At 48.3% G+C, this 19,241-nt stretch overlaps 1 protein-coding gene across 1 annotated transcript in view; it reads left to right on the forward strand.

The window, feature by feature from the left end:
• The window catches only part of C16H14orf93 (chromosome 16 C14orf93 homolog), a 34,342-nt gene extending 15,881 nt beyond the window's left edge, over window positions 1-18,461 (forward strand). Inside the window, exons 2-7 of the mRNA XM_007536688.3 lie at window positions 799-1,771; window positions 5,935-6,249; window positions 12,524-12,585; window positions 12,791-12,894; window positions 16,392-16,504; window positions 17,165-18,461. Of these exons, the coding sequence (XP_007536750.2) occupies window positions 1,154-1,771; window positions 5,935-6,249; window positions 12,524-12,585; window positions 12,791-12,894; window positions 16,392-16,504; window positions 17,165-17,584 (1,632 nt within the window). The 5' untranslated portion in view covers window positions 799-1,153 and the 3' untranslated portion in view covers window positions 17,585-18,461. The remainder of the gene's footprint in view (window positions 1-798; window positions 1,772-5,934; window positions 6,250-12,523; window positions 12,586-12,790; window positions 12,895-16,391; window positions 16,505-17,164) is intronic.
• The last annotated feature ends 780 nt before the right edge of the window (window positions 18,462-19,241 follow it).

The following is a 19,241-nucleotide window of genomic DNA, read 5'->3' on the forward strand; positions in this document are numbered from 1 at the left end:
TTAATATTTATTTATTTATTTTCCCTTTTGTTGCCCTTGTTGTTTTTTATTGTTGTTGTAGTTATTATGGTTGTTGTTACTGATGTCATCATTTTTGGACAGGACAGAGAGAAATGGGGAGAGGAGGGGAAGACAGAGAGGGAGAGAGAAAGCTAGACACCTGCAGACCTGATTCACCACCTGTGAAGCAACTCCCCTGCAGGTGGGGAGCAGGGGGCTCGAACCGGGATCCTTATGCCTGTCCTTGCGCTTCACGCCGCCATGTGCGCTTAACCCGCTGCACTACTGCCTGACTCCGGACACATTTTTAACCATTCATCTGATGCTGTCTCCAAACGTTGACTATAACATATACCACTGCCATGAACATAGATATGCATAGATCTTTTTGATTAGCTGAACATTGACATTTTCTTCTGTTTTTAAACTTTATTTTATTTGATAGGACAGACAGAAATTTAGAGGGAAGGGAGACAGAGAGGGAGAGAGAGAGACACCTACAACATTGCTTCACTACTCGTGAAGCATCCCCCCTGTAAGTGGGGACTGGAGGTGGTTGAACCCAGGGCCTTTTGTACACTTAACCAGGTGTGCCACCACTTGGTCCCCTGGACATCAATTTATTTTTCTTTTGACATCAACTTTTGTTGTTGTTGTTGTTGTAACTAGAGCACTGTTCAGCTTATGGTGGTGTGGGGGACTGAACCTGTGACTTTGAAGCCTTAGGCATAACCATTATGCTATCTACCCTCCGCCCTAACATCAAAATTTTCTTCCTTAATGGTCAAATCTTTCCAGATGCCTGTGGGTCAGTGGTGGGCTCCTTTTTTTGTTTCTTAGGTTGCACTGGTTGGGGGTTCCATGCTTGGGTGCAGGAAGCATGTCTTCTGCCCTCTGAAGCTGTATTCGTCAGGAAGGCCTTGGCAGGGCCCCTTCTTTTGGTAACTGTGACACCCAGCGTATTGTGCTAGCCAGCACAAGACCAGCAGAGAGAAGGCAACTGTCCTCCCCGGGCAGGGAGAGGCAGCCCTGCGCCACCAGTCCCCCAGGCTCCTCTGGCCAACACCCTCCATGAGAACAGAGAGTGACTGCAGAGAGACTAGGATCCAGTGGTGTGAGCCGTCCAGCAGAGTGAGCCTGGTTCCCGCTCGCCATGTCCTTCAGCGCCACCATCCTCTTCTCCCCGCCCGGTGGCGGCGGTGGAGGCGGCGAGGCCCGGTGCTGCTGCTGCGCCTGCAAGAGTGAGAGTGGTGGGGGAGGCCCGCAGGGCTCCAACCCTCCTCCTGCGGCCGCCACCCCGATCACCGTGACGGGCCATGGGCTGGCGGTGCAGAGCTCGGAGCAGCTCCTGCACATCATCTACCAGCGTGTGGACAAGGCTGTGGGGCTGGCGGAGGCCGCGCTGGGGCTGGCCAGGGCCAACCATGACCTGCTCAAGCGACTCCAGAACGAAGTGGGGGAGCTGAGGAGAGGCAAAGCCACAGCCCCACAAGAGGCCAGGGAGAGCCCGGTGCAGAGTTCCCAGCCTGAGGAGCCAGGGCCCCTCAAGGAGAGCCCAGGAGACACCTGCAAGGCTGCAGCAGCTGCCCCTGCGGACGAGGAGTGTGACAGCGTGGGCAGCGGCGTGCAAGTGATGATTGAAGAGCTGAGGCAGCTGGGGGCCGCCTCGGCTGGGGGGCCTGGACCTCTGGGCTTCCCTGGGGCCCAGAGAGACCTGCGGCTCCCTGGGTGCAACCTGGCTGCTGGCGAGGGAGCCCCCATGCTCAGTCCCGTGAGTACAGGCCCAGCAGAGCCCCACTCTGAGGCTCCTTGTCTTTCCCGGCCTTCCCCTTTTGCCTTTCTCTTTTGGCCTTCACCCTTCTTTTCAGTTGTAAGAAATCAGACCTAGAAGACCGGGCTGTAGTGCACCTGGATAAGCACACACATTATAGTGTGCAAGGACCTGGGTTCAAGCCCCTGGTCCTCACCTGCAGGGGGAAAGCTTCATGAGTGGTGAAGCAGGACTACAGGTCTCTCTCTCTCTCCCTCTCTATCACCCCTCCCCTCTTGTTTCTGGCCGTCTCTATCCAATAACAAATAAAATATTTTTTAAAAAGGAAGGAAGAAAGAAAGAAAATGAGAATAAGAAATGAGACCTGCACCAAGTAGTTGCCTTGACCTTCAGGGGTCAGTGGGCACTGAACTCCAGTTGTCTCCTGCACTGGCAGTTTCTTGGGCAGGAGGTGGGTTCTGGGGTACATGGGGAGGGGACACTCTGCTTGGCACCTTCTCCTCCAGCTGCCTGAGCTGCACCAGGGGCTCTGCGTCTCCTGGCGGGGATGCCTGCTGCGCAGACGGCTCATTCATATTTTATCACGGGCCCTCTGCCTGCCAAGAGGAATTCAGCCTAGAGAGCGACAGGAGGATGGGGAGAGAGGCAGGAAGAAGTGAGAGGGAGGAGACAGAACCCACAGGCAGGGATGGAGAGGGAAGGAGGCAGGTGAACAGAAAAGTCTGAGGAAAGAGAACAAGAGACTGGCAGGGAAGAGGGATTTCTGTGTGTAAAAGGGAATCTGAGTGCAGAGAGGTGCAGGAGGGAGAGGAAAGGAGGTGAGTGAGAGGAAGAAGTGGACAGCACAAGTAGGGAGGAAGAGGCAAGGGAGGAAAAACACAGACATGCATTGTGCTGTTTCAATGTCTTAGCTGCTCAGGGCCATCAAAGCAGGAAAATCCTGACTAGAGTAAGAGCAGTAGATCCCACCCGGAGGTGCCAGGAAGAGACAGATGGAGCAGCCAGAGAGATGGCAGAGATGGGGAGATAACAGGTGTGCTGCCACTTGAGAGAACATGGGAAGTCTGTCAGCTGTCCCTCTGACCCCCTCACCTCCTGTCCCTGAAGTCCAGACACCCTGTAAAGACTGGAGAAGCAGAACTCACTGGGTAGCTGGGGTGGCTGGAACCCCCAGCATGTATGTGTGTGTGCATACGCATGCTCTGGCTTATCATGTTGCTGGGGATTGAACCTGGGACCTTTGGTGACTCAGGCACGGAAGTCTTTTGCATAACCATTATGCTAACTCCCCAGCCCCACCCCCCCCAGCTGATTTTCTGGAGCTGAGCCACAAGTAGGAACTCTCCTGGCCTCTTCCATGGCATGCTATAAACTGATCACTGCTCCCTGAAGGCCTGATCGTGTGGGTGGTGGCCACTGTTGTCACCCCAGGCTGAGCTGGCCGGGGTTGGTGATTTGGGGTGCAGAAGGGGGAACACAGAAAGTGGGAAGAGGTAGGGAAGGTACCAGTCTAGGCAGTGCCCTGAGCTGTGGTTCTCTCTAGGCAGGGAAAGCTTCCAAGCCAACAGAATGGAATTAGATTTCACAGAGCAAGAAACAGCTCGCAGGTCTATAAATCTGCTGCCTCCCCCGCTTCTCTCTGTGTCCCCCCCCTCCCCACTTTCAGTGTTTTGTTTTCTTGAGTGCAGAAGTCCCCCCTCCTTCCTCCTTCCTCCCTCCTTCCATTCCTTGCCTGAATGTCCTTGAGTGAGGGCACAGGCAGGCAAATAGATGTCAGTGAAGTGACAGGGTGGGATGGAGGTGAGGGGACATGTTGGCACCCACGAAGGAAGCAGTGGCAGGTGGCGCCGGGCTCTCTAGAGATGTCTGCTTCACCACTCTTTCCTCTGCACCCATTTCCCTCCTATTTCACCTCTTGACTTTCATTACAGCTTCTTTTCTTGCTTGGGCTCCTTTCTTCTCGTTGCTTCCTCCCCTAATCCTTTTAGACAAATAATTTACCTGGCTGCAAACTAAAAAAAAAAAAAAATTAAAAGATGGAGCTGGTGGCAGTACACTAAGTTAAGTGCACAAAGACTGGCGCCAGGATCCCGGCTCAAGCCCCCATCTCCCCACCTCCAGGTGGGGTTGCTTCACAAGCGGTAAAGCAGGTCTGCAGGTGTCTGTCTTTCTCTCTCCCTCTCTGTCTTCCCCTCCTTTTTCAATTTCTCTCTGTCCTGTCCAACAACAACAGCAGCAACAACAACATTAATAACAGCAACACCACCACCAACAACAACAATGGGAAAAGTTGGCTTCCAGGAGCAGTGGGTTAATAGTGTAGGCACTAAGCCCCAGCGATAATCCTGGAGGCACAGGGAAAAAAAAAAGACTCCTGGAAGTCAGACAGACGGTAGCACAGCGGGTTAAGCACACGTGGTGCAAAGCTCAAGGAACCGGTGTAAAGATCCTGGTTTGAGCCCCTAGCTCCCCACCTGCAGAGGAGTCGCTTCACAAGCGGTAAAGCACATCTGCAGGTGTCTGTCTTTCTCTCCTCCTCTCTGTCTTCTCCTCCTCTCTCCATTTCTCTCTGTCCTATCCAACAACGACATCAATAACAACAGTAATAACTACAACAATAAAACAAGAAAGGCAACAAAAAGGGAATAAATAAATATATTTAAAAAAAAAAGAAAGAGTCCTCACAGAGCCCGGACACGGCACAGCTAGTTGAGCACACGTTACCAAGCACAAGGATCCAGGTTCAAGCCCCCAGTTCTCAGCTGCATGCAGGGAGCTTCACAAGAGGTGAAGCAGGGTGCAGATCTCTCTCTCTCCTCCTACTTCCCCCTTACCCTCATTTTCTCTTTTTACATTTTTTTTCTTTTTTTACAGGCCCGTGTAGCTTGTGGCTAAAAGGGCGACTGGCAGCACAGAGCCCCAGTTATCAGTTATTTAGAGTTTTTTTTTAAATAATATTTTATTATTTAATTTTTGAGAGAGAGAGAGAGAGAGAAACAACAGAGCACTACTCAGCTCTGGCTTATGAAAGACCAGGGCATTGCTCAGCTCTAACTAATGGTAGTGCTAGGGATTAAAAGTGGGAGCTTGGAGCCTCAGGCATGAAAGTATTTTGGAAGCCATTATGCTATCTCCCCAGCCCTCAATTTCTCTCTAGTAAATAATAATAATACTTTTTTTAATCTTGGGGGAAAAAAACAGGCAGTGGTGTACCCAGTTAAGTGCGTGTTACCATGCACAAGGACCCGAGTTCAAGTTCCTGGTCCCTGCCTTCAGTCTGTGTGTTGGGGGAAGCTTTGTGAGTGGTGAAGCAGTGCTGTAAGTGTTTCTCTCTCTCTCTCTCCCTATTTCTCCCTTCTCCCTCTCTATCTTCCCTTCCCCTCTCAGTTTCTCTTAGTATCTTTTTTTTTTTAATATTTATTTATTTATTTATTTATTTATTTTCCCTTTTGTTGCCCTTGTTGTTTAACATTGTTGTGGTTATTAATGTCGTTGTTGTTGGATAGGACAGGGAGAAATGGAGAGAGGAGGGGAAGACAGAGAGGGGGAGAGAAAGACAGACACCTGCAGACCTGCTTCACCGCTTGTGTTCTCTTAGTATCTTAGAGAGAGAGAGAGAGACTTCTCACAAAGCATTAGAAAGAGACCTGTCAGGGCTGGGTGGTAGCGCATCTAGTTGAATGCACATGTTACAAGGTGCAAGGACGCAGGTTCAAGCCCCCGGTCCCCACCTGCAGGGTGAAAGCTTTGTGAGTGATGAAGCAGGCTACAGGTGTCTCTCTATCTTTCTCCCTCTCTATCTGCCCCTTCCCTTTCTATTTCTGGCTGTCTCTATGCAATAAATAAGGATACTAAAATTAAAGAAAGAGCGAAAGGTAGGAAGGGAGGGAGGAAGACGCCTGTCCTGAGGGTTGAGGAGATAACTATGGTCATGAATGACAGCTGGATTCCCCCTGCGGGTTGAGGAGATAACTATGGTCATGAATGACAGCTGGATTCCCCCTGCGGGTTGAGGAGATAACTATGGTCATGAATGACAGCTGGATTTCCCCCCTGCTTTTCTCTATAGTCTCTGTCCTTGGTCAAAGAATGATGGTTGATCAATTATCCCTAAGTCTGGTTGACTAATTTTTTTTTGTTTGTTTTGTTTTGTATGTTCCTAGTTGGTGGACGACTATGTGGCCTCTGAGGGTGGAGTTCAGCGGGTGCTGGTACCTGCTTATGCCAAGCAACTCTCACCAGCCACACATCTCACTGTCCAGCGTGCGCCCTCTGAGAGTGGGCCAGAAAATGGAACCAAGCTGCCAGCAGCCCGGCCTGAGGACATACTCAGTGCTGCACTGGACAGCACCTTGGAAGTTCCAGTCCCTGGGGGAGCTGAGGAGCTGAGACGCTCTCTGGGCTTTGCTGCCTCCCCGTGCAGGACCAGAGGGAGTGGGCAGAAGAACTCCAGGCGCAAGCGAGATCTAGTACTTTCTGTGAGTGAGCTTGATTGCTATACATTGTTTTCAGTCTGGAGGTTGGAGAGGGAAATGTGGGTTGATTTTTCAACTTCCTGTGGTGAATGGCTGGTACCCTGAATCTTACCAGGTAGAGGGAATGAGGAAGGCAGATTGAACCTGAGCTTCTGAGGCTTCTGGTATACAAATTGGGCTCTAACAGGCTGAATTATTATTATTATTATTTTTTGTAATGTTAGGACTCAGACTCAGGGCCTTATTCATGGTAAGTCATACCCTCTACTGGGAGAGCTATCTTCTGGCCCTGTTTATTTGTAATGCTTTACTTATGAGAAAGAGAGAAATAGAACCAGAGAACATCACTGGCACATCAGATTCGGGATGTCTTGCTTATGAGTCCAAGGCCAGACGCCCTGTGCTACCTCCCAGGCCCGATGTCCTGAATTACTGACTTAAGGTCGCTATTGCTGCCAGTGATAGAAATGGAGACATAGAGAGTCGGGCGGTAGCACAGCGGGTTAAGCGCAAGGACCGGCATAAGGATCCTGGTTCCAGCCCCCGGCTCCCCACCTGCAGGGGAGTCACTTCACAGGTGGTGAAGCAGGTCTGCAGGTGTCTATCTGATTTTTTTGTTGTTGTTGTTAATTTTTATTGTCTTTATTTACTGGATAGAGAAAGACAGAAATCAACAGAGATGGGGGCTATAGAGAGGGAGAGAGACAGATAGACACCTGCAGCCCTGCTTCACCACTTGCAAAGCTTTCCCCCTGCAGTTGGGGACTGGGGGCTCGAACCCGGGTCCTTGCGCACTGTAATGTGTGCGCTTAACCAGGTGTGCCACCACCCAGCCCCCTGCAGGTGTCTTTCTCTCCCCATCTCTGTCTTCTCCTCCTCTCACCATTTCTCTCTGTCCTATCCAAAAATGACGACATCAATAACAACAACAATAATAACTACAGCAATAAAACAACAAGGGCAACAAAAGGGAATAAACAAATAAAATAAAAAAAGAAAGAAATGGAGACGTAGACCAAGAAATCAAGGAGTTTCTCGAAACCTCATAGTGTTTAAATTATGAATGAATATGTGATGGTCATAATTTCCACAATATCAGGGTCTTTCTTTTTTCCTTGTTCTTTTGTTAAAGATTTTATTTATTTATGAGAAAGATAAATCATCACCCAACCTCTCTTTCCCTCTCTATCTTCTCCTTCCCTCTCAATGGCTGTCTCTTTTCAATAATAAATAAATAAAAAGATTTTAAAAAGAGAGAAAAAAACTTTATTAATGAGAGAGAGGAGAAAGGTGGGGGATATAGTATAATGGTTATGCAAATAGACTCTAATGCCTGAAGCTCCAAGGTCTCAGGTTCATTCCCCTAGACCACCATAACACCACAGGCCAGAGCTGAGTAGTGTGAGTAGTGCTCTGGTTAAAAAAAAAGGGAGTCCGGCGTTAGCGCAACGGGTTAAGCGCACGTGGCGCAAAGCGCAAGGTCCTGCATAAGGATTCCGGTTTGAGCCCCCAGCTCCCCATCTGCTGCGGTGTATTTTCACAAGCTGTGGAGCAGGTCTGTAGGTGTTTGTCTTTCTCTCCCCTCTCTGTCTTCCCCTCCTCTCCCCATTTCTCTCTGTCCTATCCAACAACGAGGACATCAATAAGAACAATAAAACAACAAGGGCAACAAAAGGGAATAAATAAGTAAATATTTTTTAAAAGGGGGGCAGAGCCCTGCAGCAACGCAGCAGATTAAGCGCATGTGGCTCAAAGCGCAAGGACCCGGGTTCTAGTCCCCCGCTCCCTACCTGGAGGGGAGTCGTTTCACAAGTGGTGAAGCAGGTCTGTAGGTGTCTTTTACTCCCCCTTTCTTGTCTCCCCCTCCTGTCTCCATTTCTCTGTCCTATCCAACAACAACGACATCAATAACAAAAATAATAACCACAACAGTAAAACATCAAGGAGTAAATATTAAAAAACAAACAAAACAGAAAAACCACCAGAGAGAGGACACACACACACACACACACACACACGAATATCACTGTCATACATAAACTGCAAGGAGTTGAGCTTGCAATCTCATACGTGAGAGTCTGACACTTTACCTACTACACCACCTCCAGGACCGTAAGCTCAGGGGGTTTCAGGTCCCTGCCTTCCTCTCCTGCGTGCTGCCTCTCGTGAGAGGAGGCGGGTGGAGGCCTGGCACCTTCCTGCCCTCCTTTGTGGTGCTAAGAAAGCAGCTCCAGATGTATCAGAGGAGCCTGATGCCCATCCCTGAGGGAGCTTTAGAATGTTCTGGTGCCAGACAGTGGGTTGGGAGAGTTGCTGAGCTTCACGCTTCCAGCCTTTGGGAGAAGCGTCTCTTTATCTGCCGAGGCTGCTGTGGAATGCCGACAAGTCTCCATTTCTTGGAATGCTGCTGATCCCTGCCACCCATTGGGCACATGTGTTTTATTTTTAGCTTGCTCAGGAGGTAGGTGAGCCAGCAGCCTTCGCAGACTTAACACTTATTATTGTCTGTAGTGTTTCCTTCTCCTTTCCACTTCAAGCCTGTTTGGATTTTTATCAACTTAACCTCTTCCAAGCGTCTTGAGTTAGAAGTTATGCAACTCCCTCACCCTGCTTTTCTTTTTTCTTTTCTTTTCTCTCTTTCTCTTTTTTGTAATTCAAGCTTTAAAAAAAATTATTTTATTTTATTTTAAATGTTTATTATTATCTTTATTTATGGGATAGAGACAGCCAGAAATCAAGAGGGAAAGGGGTGATAGAGAGGGGGAGAGACAGAAAGATACCTGCAGCCCTGCTTCACCACTTGTGAAACTTTCCCCCTACAGGTGGGGACCAGGGGCTTGAACCTGAGTCCTTGTGCCTGTAACATGTGCGCTCAACCAGGTGCGCCACCACCCGGCCCCTACTTTTTTTTTTAAGTACCTGAAAATCATGCTCTCTCTTCAATTTTTTGTTGAGATAATGCATAATGAACCTTTATTTATTTTTGTCTCCAGGGTTATTGCACCACGAATCCTTTGCTCCTGGATGTTGCCCTTGTCGTTATTGTTATTGTTATTGTTATCCTTGTTATTGTTGTTGGATAGGACAAAGAGAAATGGAGAGAGGAGGGGAAGACAGAGAGGGGAGAGAAAGACAAACACCTGCAGACTTGCTTCACTGCTGGTGAAGCAAAACCCCCCCCCACAGGTGGGGAGCAGGGGGCTCAAACCGGGATCCTTACGGGGGTCCTTGCGCTTTGTGCTATGTGCACTTAACCCACTGCACTACCACCCGACCCCCATAACTCACACTTTTTCCTAAAGCAGTCACCTATTATCCATTATGATTTGGTAACTCTAGATTTTACCATAGGATGATGACTATGCTACATATGAAACCACTGTAGTGATAGTCCATCTAGAGTGAGACTCTCACCATAGTCCACAGGACTTTGCTGAGTTGATCCAGTCAGCAGTCAGTCACAGAGGTAAAGGGTAGATTTGGGATGTTTTGAATATGAAGCTCAAGTCTGATATTGAAATTTGAGTCCACCAGGACCCAGCCCCCAGTAGTGCACATGAGCATTGGGGGAAGCCTGGGTGCTCTGTTGTCTCCCCACTCTCTCTTGTCTGTTTCTTTCTGTGTGAAAAAGTCAGCCTAGGGCAGTGAGGTCCTGGTGATTACAGAAGAAACAAAAAATTAAACTATGAATCCATCAATTTCAGCTTCTGGTGACTAAAGAAGCTGAAGATGAAAATATAAAGGGCCAGGCAGTGGCACTCCTGGTTTAGCACACACATTACAGTGTGCAAGGTCCTGGGTTCAAGCCCCTGGTCCCCACCTGCAGGCGGGAAGCTTCATGAGTGGTAAAGCAGGGCTGCAGTTGTCTCTCTGTCTCTCTCTATCTCCCCTTTCCCTCTGGATTTCTGGCTGTCTCTATCTAATAAATAAATATAATTGAGTACAGAAAATGTAACCAGGGCTGAGGAAATAGCATACCGGTGACGCGAAGACACTTTCATGCGTAAGGCACTAAAGGTCCTAGGCACAATCCCCAGTACCACCATATGCAAGAGCTACGCAGTGACCTGGTATAATAAATAAATAAGGGGGCCGGGTGGTGGCACACCTGATTGAGCATACATGTTACCATGTGCAAGGACCCGGCTGTGAGCCTGCGGTCCCCACCTGCAGGGGGACAGCTTCGTTAGAGCTGCAGGTGTCTCTCTTTCTCTCGCCCTCTCTATCACCCCCTCTCCTCTTGACATCTGGTTGTCTCTATCCACTAAATAAAGATAATTAAAAAAATAATAAATAAATGTATTTTTCAGCAACTGTTATATGCAAAACTAAGGTGAGATTTTGGAATATCTAAGGCAAAACTTTTTTGTCTGTTTAATACTTGTATTTATTTATTATTGGATAGAGACAGAGAGAAATTGAGAGGGAAGGAGGAGAGAGGGAGAGAGACAGAGACACCTGCAGCCCTGCTTCACCACTCGTGAAACTTCTCCCCTACAGGTGGGACCAGGAGCTTGAACCTGGGTCTTTGTACACTGTAATGTGTGTGTTATTTTAGTGAAAAAATAGACACCTTGTGGAGAAAACTGTTATGATTTCATGGAGCACACTTTTAAGAAATGTGGGGGGGGGGCAGGCAGTAGCACAGTGGATTAAGTGCACATGGAGCGAAGCACAAGGACCGGTGCAAGGATCCTGGTTTGAGCCCCCAGCTCTCCACCTGCAGGGGGGTCGATTCGCAGGCAGTGAAGCAGGTCTGCAGGTGTCTGTCTTTCTCTCCTCTTCTCTGAATTTATCTCTGTCCTAGCCAACAACAATAACAACAACAACAAGGGCAACAAAATGGGAAGAATGGCTTCTAGGAGCAGTGCATTCGTAGTGTAGGCACCGAGCCCCAGAGATAACCCCGGAGGCAAAAAACAAAGTCTGCTTATAGTGCTTATAGTAACTCTGGAGTGTATATTTTCTCTGCTATCAGGAGTAAATTTGTAGGAATGTTTGAGCCCCTCTACTCTGGTGGACTGCTCCCCAAGAGCACGTCAGACTAGGAAGGATGCTGGAGTTTTGATAAAAATTTACCAGCCCTTGGCTCTCCACCTGAGAGTGGTCACTTCACAAGCAGTGAAGCAGGTCTGCAGGTGTCTTTCTCTCCTCCTTTCTGTCTTCTCCTCCTCTCTTGATTTCTCTTTCCTATCCAACAACAATAGCAATAACAACGACAATAATAACTACAATAACAATAAAAAAAAAAAAAACAAGGGCAACAAAAAAGGAGAAAAAATAGTCTCCAGGAGCAGTGAATTCGTAGTGCAGGTACTAAGCCCCAGCTATAACCCTGGAGGGGAAAAAAAGAAAAAAGAAAAATTCAGTGAAGACGCTGGGATGGAGGGAGCAGGTGGTGGCACATGTGGTTAAGCACACACATTAGAGTGAGTAAGAACCTGGGTTCAAGCCCCTGGTCCCCACCTGCAGGAAGAAAGCTTCATTAGTGGTGATACCGGCACTGGGGGTACTTCAGTGCTGTGGTTATGAGAAAGAAAGGAAGGAAGGAAGGAAGGAAGGAAGGAAGGAAGGAAGGAAGGGACAGAGAGAGAGAGGGAAGGAGGGAGGGAGGACTAGCGCCATGACACAGCATAATAGTTATGCAAAAGATTCTCAGGCCTAATGCTCTGAAGTTCCAGGTTCAATCCCCAGACCCACCATAAGCTAGAGCTGAGCAAGTATACTGGTCTCTCTCTCATTAAAAAAATTAAATAAATAAGTGGTCCAGGAGATGGCGTAGTGATAAAGCTTTGGACTCTCATGCTTGAGGTCCTGAGTTTGATCCCTGGCAGCACATGTGCCAGAGTGATGTCTGGTTCTTTCTCTCTCCTCCTATCTTTCTCATAAATAAATAAATAAAATCTTTTAAAAATAAATAAAGCAGGAGCGAGAACCAGAGCATCACTCTGGCACGTGCAATACTAGGACTCAAACTCAGGACCCCATCTTTGAGAGCCTTCATTCACTGAACCACCTCTCAGGCCTGTCTACCAATCCATCCATCCATGTAAATATGTATGTATCTACTATGCCTACAGTGGGGACATCCTAGTGATGACAATATACATACATATAAAATAGTCATAGGACTGTTAACATGGGTATTCTGGCTGGCTCAGGCAAACTGTGGAAAGGATTCAGGCCAAGAGCCCCGTAGGGACAAGGTCTAGAAACCAGAGGCGCGTCCCCTATAACTCGGTCCTAATTTCATTCTGTGTCTGTTGTTTTCCCATAGAAATTGGTCCACAATGTGCATAACCACATCACCAATGACAAGAGATTCAACGGGTCTGAAAGGTATGATCCTCCTTAGGGGAAGGAGTCATGAGGTTCTCTGCCTGCCAAGGAGAGGGGAGGAGGGGCTGCTCTGCCCGTCAAAGAGGCTGACAGGGGTCTCACCTTGGCCCTTGTGTCCTGTCAGAGACTACAGAGTTGATGACAGTTGGGCCTAGGCCTGACTCTTCCAACGCCACTGCCTCACTCACTCCTCTCTTTGTGGCAGCATCAAGTCCTCATGGAATATCGCCGTGGTGAAGTTCCTTCTAGAGAAGCTCAGGCAGGAGCTGGTGAGCAGTCCCCACAATTACACTGACAAGGAGCTGAAAGGTAAGGCAAACGGAGCCGACTCCCCTCTCATTCTCCCTCCGCTCCTGTTGTTGGTCAGAGGAGAAGAGGCGTGGTGGAGGTGATGTAAGTGGTGCTGAAAATAGTGGGCTTGGCAGCCTAGGAGGTGACACAGCGGCTAGAGCTTTGGCCTTCAAAACATAAGGCGATGAGTTCAGTCTTCAGCAGCCTATGTGTCAGAGTGGCGCTCTGTTTCCCTCCCTTTCTCTCTCTCATGTTAATAACTCAATTAATTTTTTTTTAACTAATGGCAGCTGGCTCTGCAAAAGATTGTCTAGTTATTTATTTATTTATTTTCCCTTTTGTTGCCCATGTTGTCTTTTTTTATTATTATTTTTTTTATTTTTTGTTTAAGAAAGGATTAATTAACAAAACCATAGGGTAGGAGGGGTACAACTCCACACAATTCCCACCGCCCAATCTCCATATCCCACCCCCTCCCCTGATAGCTTTCCCATTCTCTATCCCTCTGGGAGCATGGACCCAGGGTCATTGAGGGTTGCAGAAGGTAGAAGGTCTGGCTTCTGTAATTGCTTCCTCGCTGAACATGGGCGTTGACTGGTCGGTCCATACTCCCAGTCTGCCTCTCGCCCATGTTGTCTTTTAATTGTTGTAGTTATTGTTGTTGTTATTGATGTCATCGTTGTTAGGACAGAGAGAAATGGAGAGAGGAGGGGAAGACAGAGAGGGGGAGAGAAAGATAGACACCCGCAGACCTGCTTCACCGCCTGTGAAGCGACTCCCCTGCAGGTGGGGAGCTGGAGTTCGAACTGTGATCCCCTACGCCGGTCCTTGTGCTTTGCGCCACGTACTGCGCTAACGCCCTACTCTTTGCAGAAAACTTTCATGCCTGAGGCTCTGAGCTCCCAGATTCAGTCCCCAGCACCTCCATAAGCCAGAGCTGAGCAGTTCTCTGGCAATAAATAAATAAATAAATATTTTAAAAAGAAATGTTTAAAAATCATATTCTGGAGCCAGAGATGCAGCTTAGAGGTAGAACACATGCTTTATTTGTATGAGTTCTTGGGTCTAACTCCTGGCACTGGAAAACAAACAAACAAGGGTTTGGCTGTTCTTACCTGTAATAGTAACAGGACTGGTTTTAATTGCCTTTGTGTTCCCTGCTCAGTATGCAGTGAAAATGCGAAAGGCAAGGCAAGGACACCATTACCCCTCCACGAAGCTTCTGCTGGACCTGAATCTAGAGTGTGAGGGAACGGAGGCATGACGCAGGCCCGTTCCCCACCCCCCACTTCCCACCCCCAATCTGTTTTCTACCTCCCTTGCTTTTCTGTTATTTGTCTGTAGGTAACCCTAGAGCCTTGAGACTGCTTCTGTTCAAAAAGTCCTTGTAGGGACCAGGCGGTGGTGCACCTGGTGAGGCACACACATTATAGAGCAGAAGGATCTGGGTTCAAGCCCTTGGTCTCCAACTTCAGGGGGAAAGCCTCAAAAGTGGTGAAGCAGGGCTACAGGCGTCTCTCTGTCTCTTTCCCTTTCTGTCTCCATCTCCCCTCTCAATTTTTCTCTGTCTCTATCCAATAATAAATAGATACATAAAGATTTATTTTAGGGAGTCAGGTGGTGGCGCAGCAGGTTAAGCGCAGGTGGCGCAAAGCGCAAGGACCGGCGTAAGGATCCTGGTTCGAGCCCCTGGCTCCCCACCTGCAGGGGAGTCTTCACAGGCTGTGAAGCAGGTGTGCAGGTATCTTTCTCTCCCCCTCTCTGTCTTCCCCTCCTCTCTCCATTTCTCAGTCCTGCCCAACAACAACAACATCATCATCATCAACAACAGCAGCAACATAACAACAAGGGCAACAAAAGAGAATAAATAAATATATATATTTTTAAATATTTTATTTATTTATTAATGAGAAAGATAGGAAGAGAGAGAAAGAACCAGACATCACTCTGGTACATGTGCTGCCAGGGATTGAACTCAAGACCTCATGCTTGAGAGTCCAATGTTTTATCAATGGCGCCATCTCCTGGACCACAGAGAATAAATAAATATTTTTTTAAAAAAAGATTTATTAAAAAAATAGTCCTTGTAGGGGGCGGGCAGTAGCACACCCAGCTGAGTGCCCATGTTGCCAAGGTTCCAGCCCTTGGCCCCATTCGAGCTTGGGAGGGTGGGGGTAGTTCATGAGCTGTGAAACAGGTCTGGAGCTGTATTCTTTCTCTCTCCTTCTCTATCTCCCCTTCACCTCTCAGTTTCTCTCTATCCCATCAAATTAAGTAAATATGACTTTTTAAAAAAGTTACTGTATTCTATTATTAGCAGAAGAGAGTGTGGGTAGGTTAAATTGATGGGGTGGACCAGGTTCAAGGCCCCAGTCCCCCACCTGCAAAGGGGAAGCTTCATGAGTGGTAAAGCAGTGCTGCAGATCTCTCTCTCTCTCTCTCTCTCTCCCCTTCTGTCTTAATTTCTCTCTGTAATAGCAGATAAAAAGAAAGTTAAAAAAAAAAAAAAGGAAGAAAGAAAGGGGGACAGGTGGTGGCACACCTGGTTAAGCACTTAATTAAAGTGTGCAAGGGTCCAGGTTCAAGCCTCTGGTCCCCACCTACAGGGGGAAAGCTTCATGAGTGGTGGAGCAGGGTGGCAGGTGTCTCTCTGACTCTCTCTCTCTATCTCCCCACTCCCTTCTCAATTTCCTTGTCTCTATCCATAATAAATAAAATATAAAAAGGGGGGTCGCTGGGCAGTAGCGCAGCAGGTTAAGCGCACATGGCACAAAGCAAAAGGACCAGCTCAAGGATCCTGGTTCAAGCTCCTGGCTCCCCACCTGCAGGGGAGTCACTTCACAGGCGGTGAAGCAGGTCTGCAGGTGTCTATCTTTCTCTCCCCCTCTCTGTCTTCCCCTTCTTTCTCCATTTCTCTCTGTCCTATCCAACAACACAACAGCAATAAAAACAACAACAACAACAACAACAATGATAAACGACAGGGGCGACAAAAGGAAAACAAAATAGCCCCCAGGAACAGTGGATTCGTAGTGCAGGCACCGAGCCCCAGCAATAACTCTGGAGGCAAATATATGCCTGCCTACCTTTTGGGAGCAGTGGAACGGTAGTGCAGGCACTGAGCCCCAGAGATAACTGTGGTAGCAATTAAAAATAAATAAATGAGCAGGAGTAGATGGTATATGAGAAAGAGACTCATGTCTGAGGCTCCAAAATGGCAGACTCAATCCCCCACACCACCATAAGCCAGAGCTGAGCAGTGCTCTGGTAAAATAAATAAATAAATAAATAAATAAATTGATAGGGTGGGGAGGTGTCTTTTTCTAGTGGGAGGAATGGAGGAATTCGTGCTGGAAATGGAGGAGTAAGTGCAAAGTGCCCATCGAAACAGTGATTCTCAGATTCCCCTCCAGTGGTTGGGCAGGTAGCGCTTGGGCAAATGAAAGAGAGCCAAGGATGGCATCTTGACAGGACTCTGCTTTCTGTTCCTTCCCTCCTTCCCCTTTCCACCTCAGGAGCCTGTGTAGCCTACTTCCTTACTAAGAGGCGTGAGTACCGCAACTCCTTGAACCCTTTTAAGGGCCTGAAGGAAAAAGAGGAGAAGAAGCTTCGAAGCCGGAGATACCGGGTAGGTCTTTCAGGATGCTCACCATAGAAAGGTGTCCTATATACTAGATAGAGACAGAAGGGGATGATACAGAGGGAGAGAGGAAGATATCTGTAGCACTGCAGACACCACTCATGAAGTTTTTTTCTCCCTGCAGGAAGTAATGGGGTCTTGAACCCAGGTCCTTGTGAACTCAGCCAGCCGCTGCCCTGTTTAGCAGTGGCTAAACTCTGAAACCCTAATAAGCCACAGTAGGTAGGGCCAGTGCACGTGGCACCATAAAATAAGGTTAAGAGCTAGGAGTTAAGGTAGATAGAGAAGAAAGGGGGCCAGGGGTTGGCAGGCATGGGGCCAGGCGGTGGCACACCCGGCTGAGAGCACACAGTACAGTGCACAAGGCCCTGGGCTTGACTGCTTCCTGCCTGCAGGGGGTGCTTTGTGAGCGGTGAAGCAGGTCTGCAGGTATCTTTCTCTCTCCTTCTATCTCCCACTCCCTCTCAGTTTCTCTCTGTCCTATCAAGTGAAATAGAAAGAAAAAAAAAAAGGGAGGTGGGCAGCCATGGCTAAGACTTGACTCAGAGGCTGGATTCTCTCAAAGGCAGATTTCACTCAGCCTTATTCCTGCCCCCCAGACAAACCCAAGCCATACTTTGTTTTCTCTAACCTAACCTCCTGCCTCAGCTCTTTGCCAACCGCTCCAGTATCATGAGGCATTTCGGCCCTGAGGACCAGCGCCTGTGGAAAGATGTAACGGAAGAGCTGATGTCAGATGAAGAGGACAGTCTGAATGAGCCTGGCGTCTGGGTGGCCCGGCCACCTCGGTTCCGGGCCCAGCGCCTCACCGAGCTCTGCTACCACCTGGATGCTAACTCCAAGCATGGCACGAAGGCCAATCGTGTGTACGGGCCTCCCTCGGATCGACTACCTTCTGCTGAGGTGCAGCTTCTGCCACTGGACCTTTATAACCCAAATTTCCAAGAAGAGGAAGAAGAGGGAGGTGATGAGAATGGACCTGCCTCCCCATCCTTTGACCAGCCCCACAAAACCTGCTGTCCTGATTTGAACTCATTCATTGAAATCAAGGTAGAAAAGGATGAATGAAATCTAGAACCCAGAATAACTCTGGCTTCTGTCACTCCCCATATCCCAGAAGTGGGGGGTAGGGGCATTCTCAGAATAACAAGAGATTCTTTACACTGAAAGGAGAAAAAAAAAATCTTCCTTCTTAACACAGTCCCCACTGGAAGTGGAAGCTAGCAACTCTAGAGGCACACACCGGGGATGGGAGTGGGGGAACCATCTAGAAGAGCAAAAAACTCCCTCTACTGTGAATGGCAAGCCAGAAAAAAATGCTTATTCCTAAGTATAAACAGTGCCTCCCAGGATCCTGGATGAGAAAAAGAGGATGGGGCTGAGAAACACGAGGCCTTCCTAACACCATGTCCCATTCTTTTGAGTTTTTTTCCTTTCTTTCCTTTTTTTTCCCCTTTTTGGTTTCCCTCAAAGCTCTTGGGGAGACAACCCTGGTTGTACCTTCCGCTGGCCTAGCGCTGCAGTGGCGGCCCCACGCGCCAGGCCTGGGGGACACTGCCACCTGGTGGGCAGTTTCATCACGGGCTTGCTGCCTCTGAGCGGAGCCCATGGGCTCATCCGCATTGGGGAACTGGGCTCTCAATAGCTATTGTTTACTGAATTATATAAACAGCTTTTATTATTCCCATCCTACACACGAGAAAAATTAAGAGTTCCTACATCTCACCAGCAGCTGCTTTCTTGTCACCTGACCAAGCAGTGCCCAGGGCCTTGTAGCTGTTTCTTAGTCCTGCCAGCCAAGCTATGCTGTCTTTTGAGGAAGGTGTGGGCGTGTGGATGTGTGGGTGCGGGTGTGGGTGTGTGCGCGTGCATTCTGAATGGACTAAGAATTTAAAAAATAACTTTCTATTCTTCCACTCAATCGTAATAAATATTGTTGACTAGGTCTCAGGTGCTTTGGAGATACTTTTTTTTTAATGTTTTATTTATTTTAATAAGAGAGTTACACAGAGAAGAATAAAGAGAGGTGGGCAGATCACTTATCTAGTATAGCGGCTCTTGTCTAGTATAGCGGCTCTTGTCTAGTATAGCGGCTCTTGTCTAGTATAGCGGCTCTTGTCTAGTATAGCGGCTCTTGTCTAGTATAGCGGCTCTTATCTAGTATAGGCCTTCATGCCTGAGGCAGCAAAGCCTCAGGTTCAAACTCTAGGCTCACCAGAAACCAGAGGTTTATAATCCCTTTGCTTAGAAAAAAAAAGAAAAGAAGACTTTTGGGGGCCAGGCAGTAGTGCACCAGGTTAAGTGCATATAATGCAAAGCTCAAGACTCCAAGCAAGATCCCAGTTCGAGTCCCCAGCTCCCTGCCTGCAGGAAGGAGGCTTCGTAAGGGTGAAGCAGGTTATCTATCTCTCGTCCTCTTTATCACCCCCTCCTCTCTCAATTTCTCTCTGTTCCATGGAGAAAATGGCCTCCAGGAGCAGCAGATTCACAGTATAGGCACTGTGCCCCAGCAATAATAATAATAAGAGGCGGAAGCAGAGCACTGATCAGTTCTGGTAGTGCTGGGGATTGAACCTAGGCTCTCAGAGCCTCAGGCATGTGGATATGCCATTGATGGATTAGTGATTAGAGGCCCGTAAATATGGGCTGCAGTTGGGGTGCTGGGCCTGGGGGGTGAAGTGGGTATAGGTGCTGGGGCAGGATGGGGGTGGCTTAGAGAGCCTTG

The sequence above is a fragment of the Erinaceus europaeus genome, chromosome 16 (assembly GCF_950295315.1).
Source record: "Erinaceus europaeus chromosome 16, mEriEur2.1, whole genome shotgun sequence".
NCBI lineage: Eukaryota > Metazoa > Chordata > Mammalia > Eulipotyphla > Erinaceidae > Erinaceus > Erinaceus europaeus.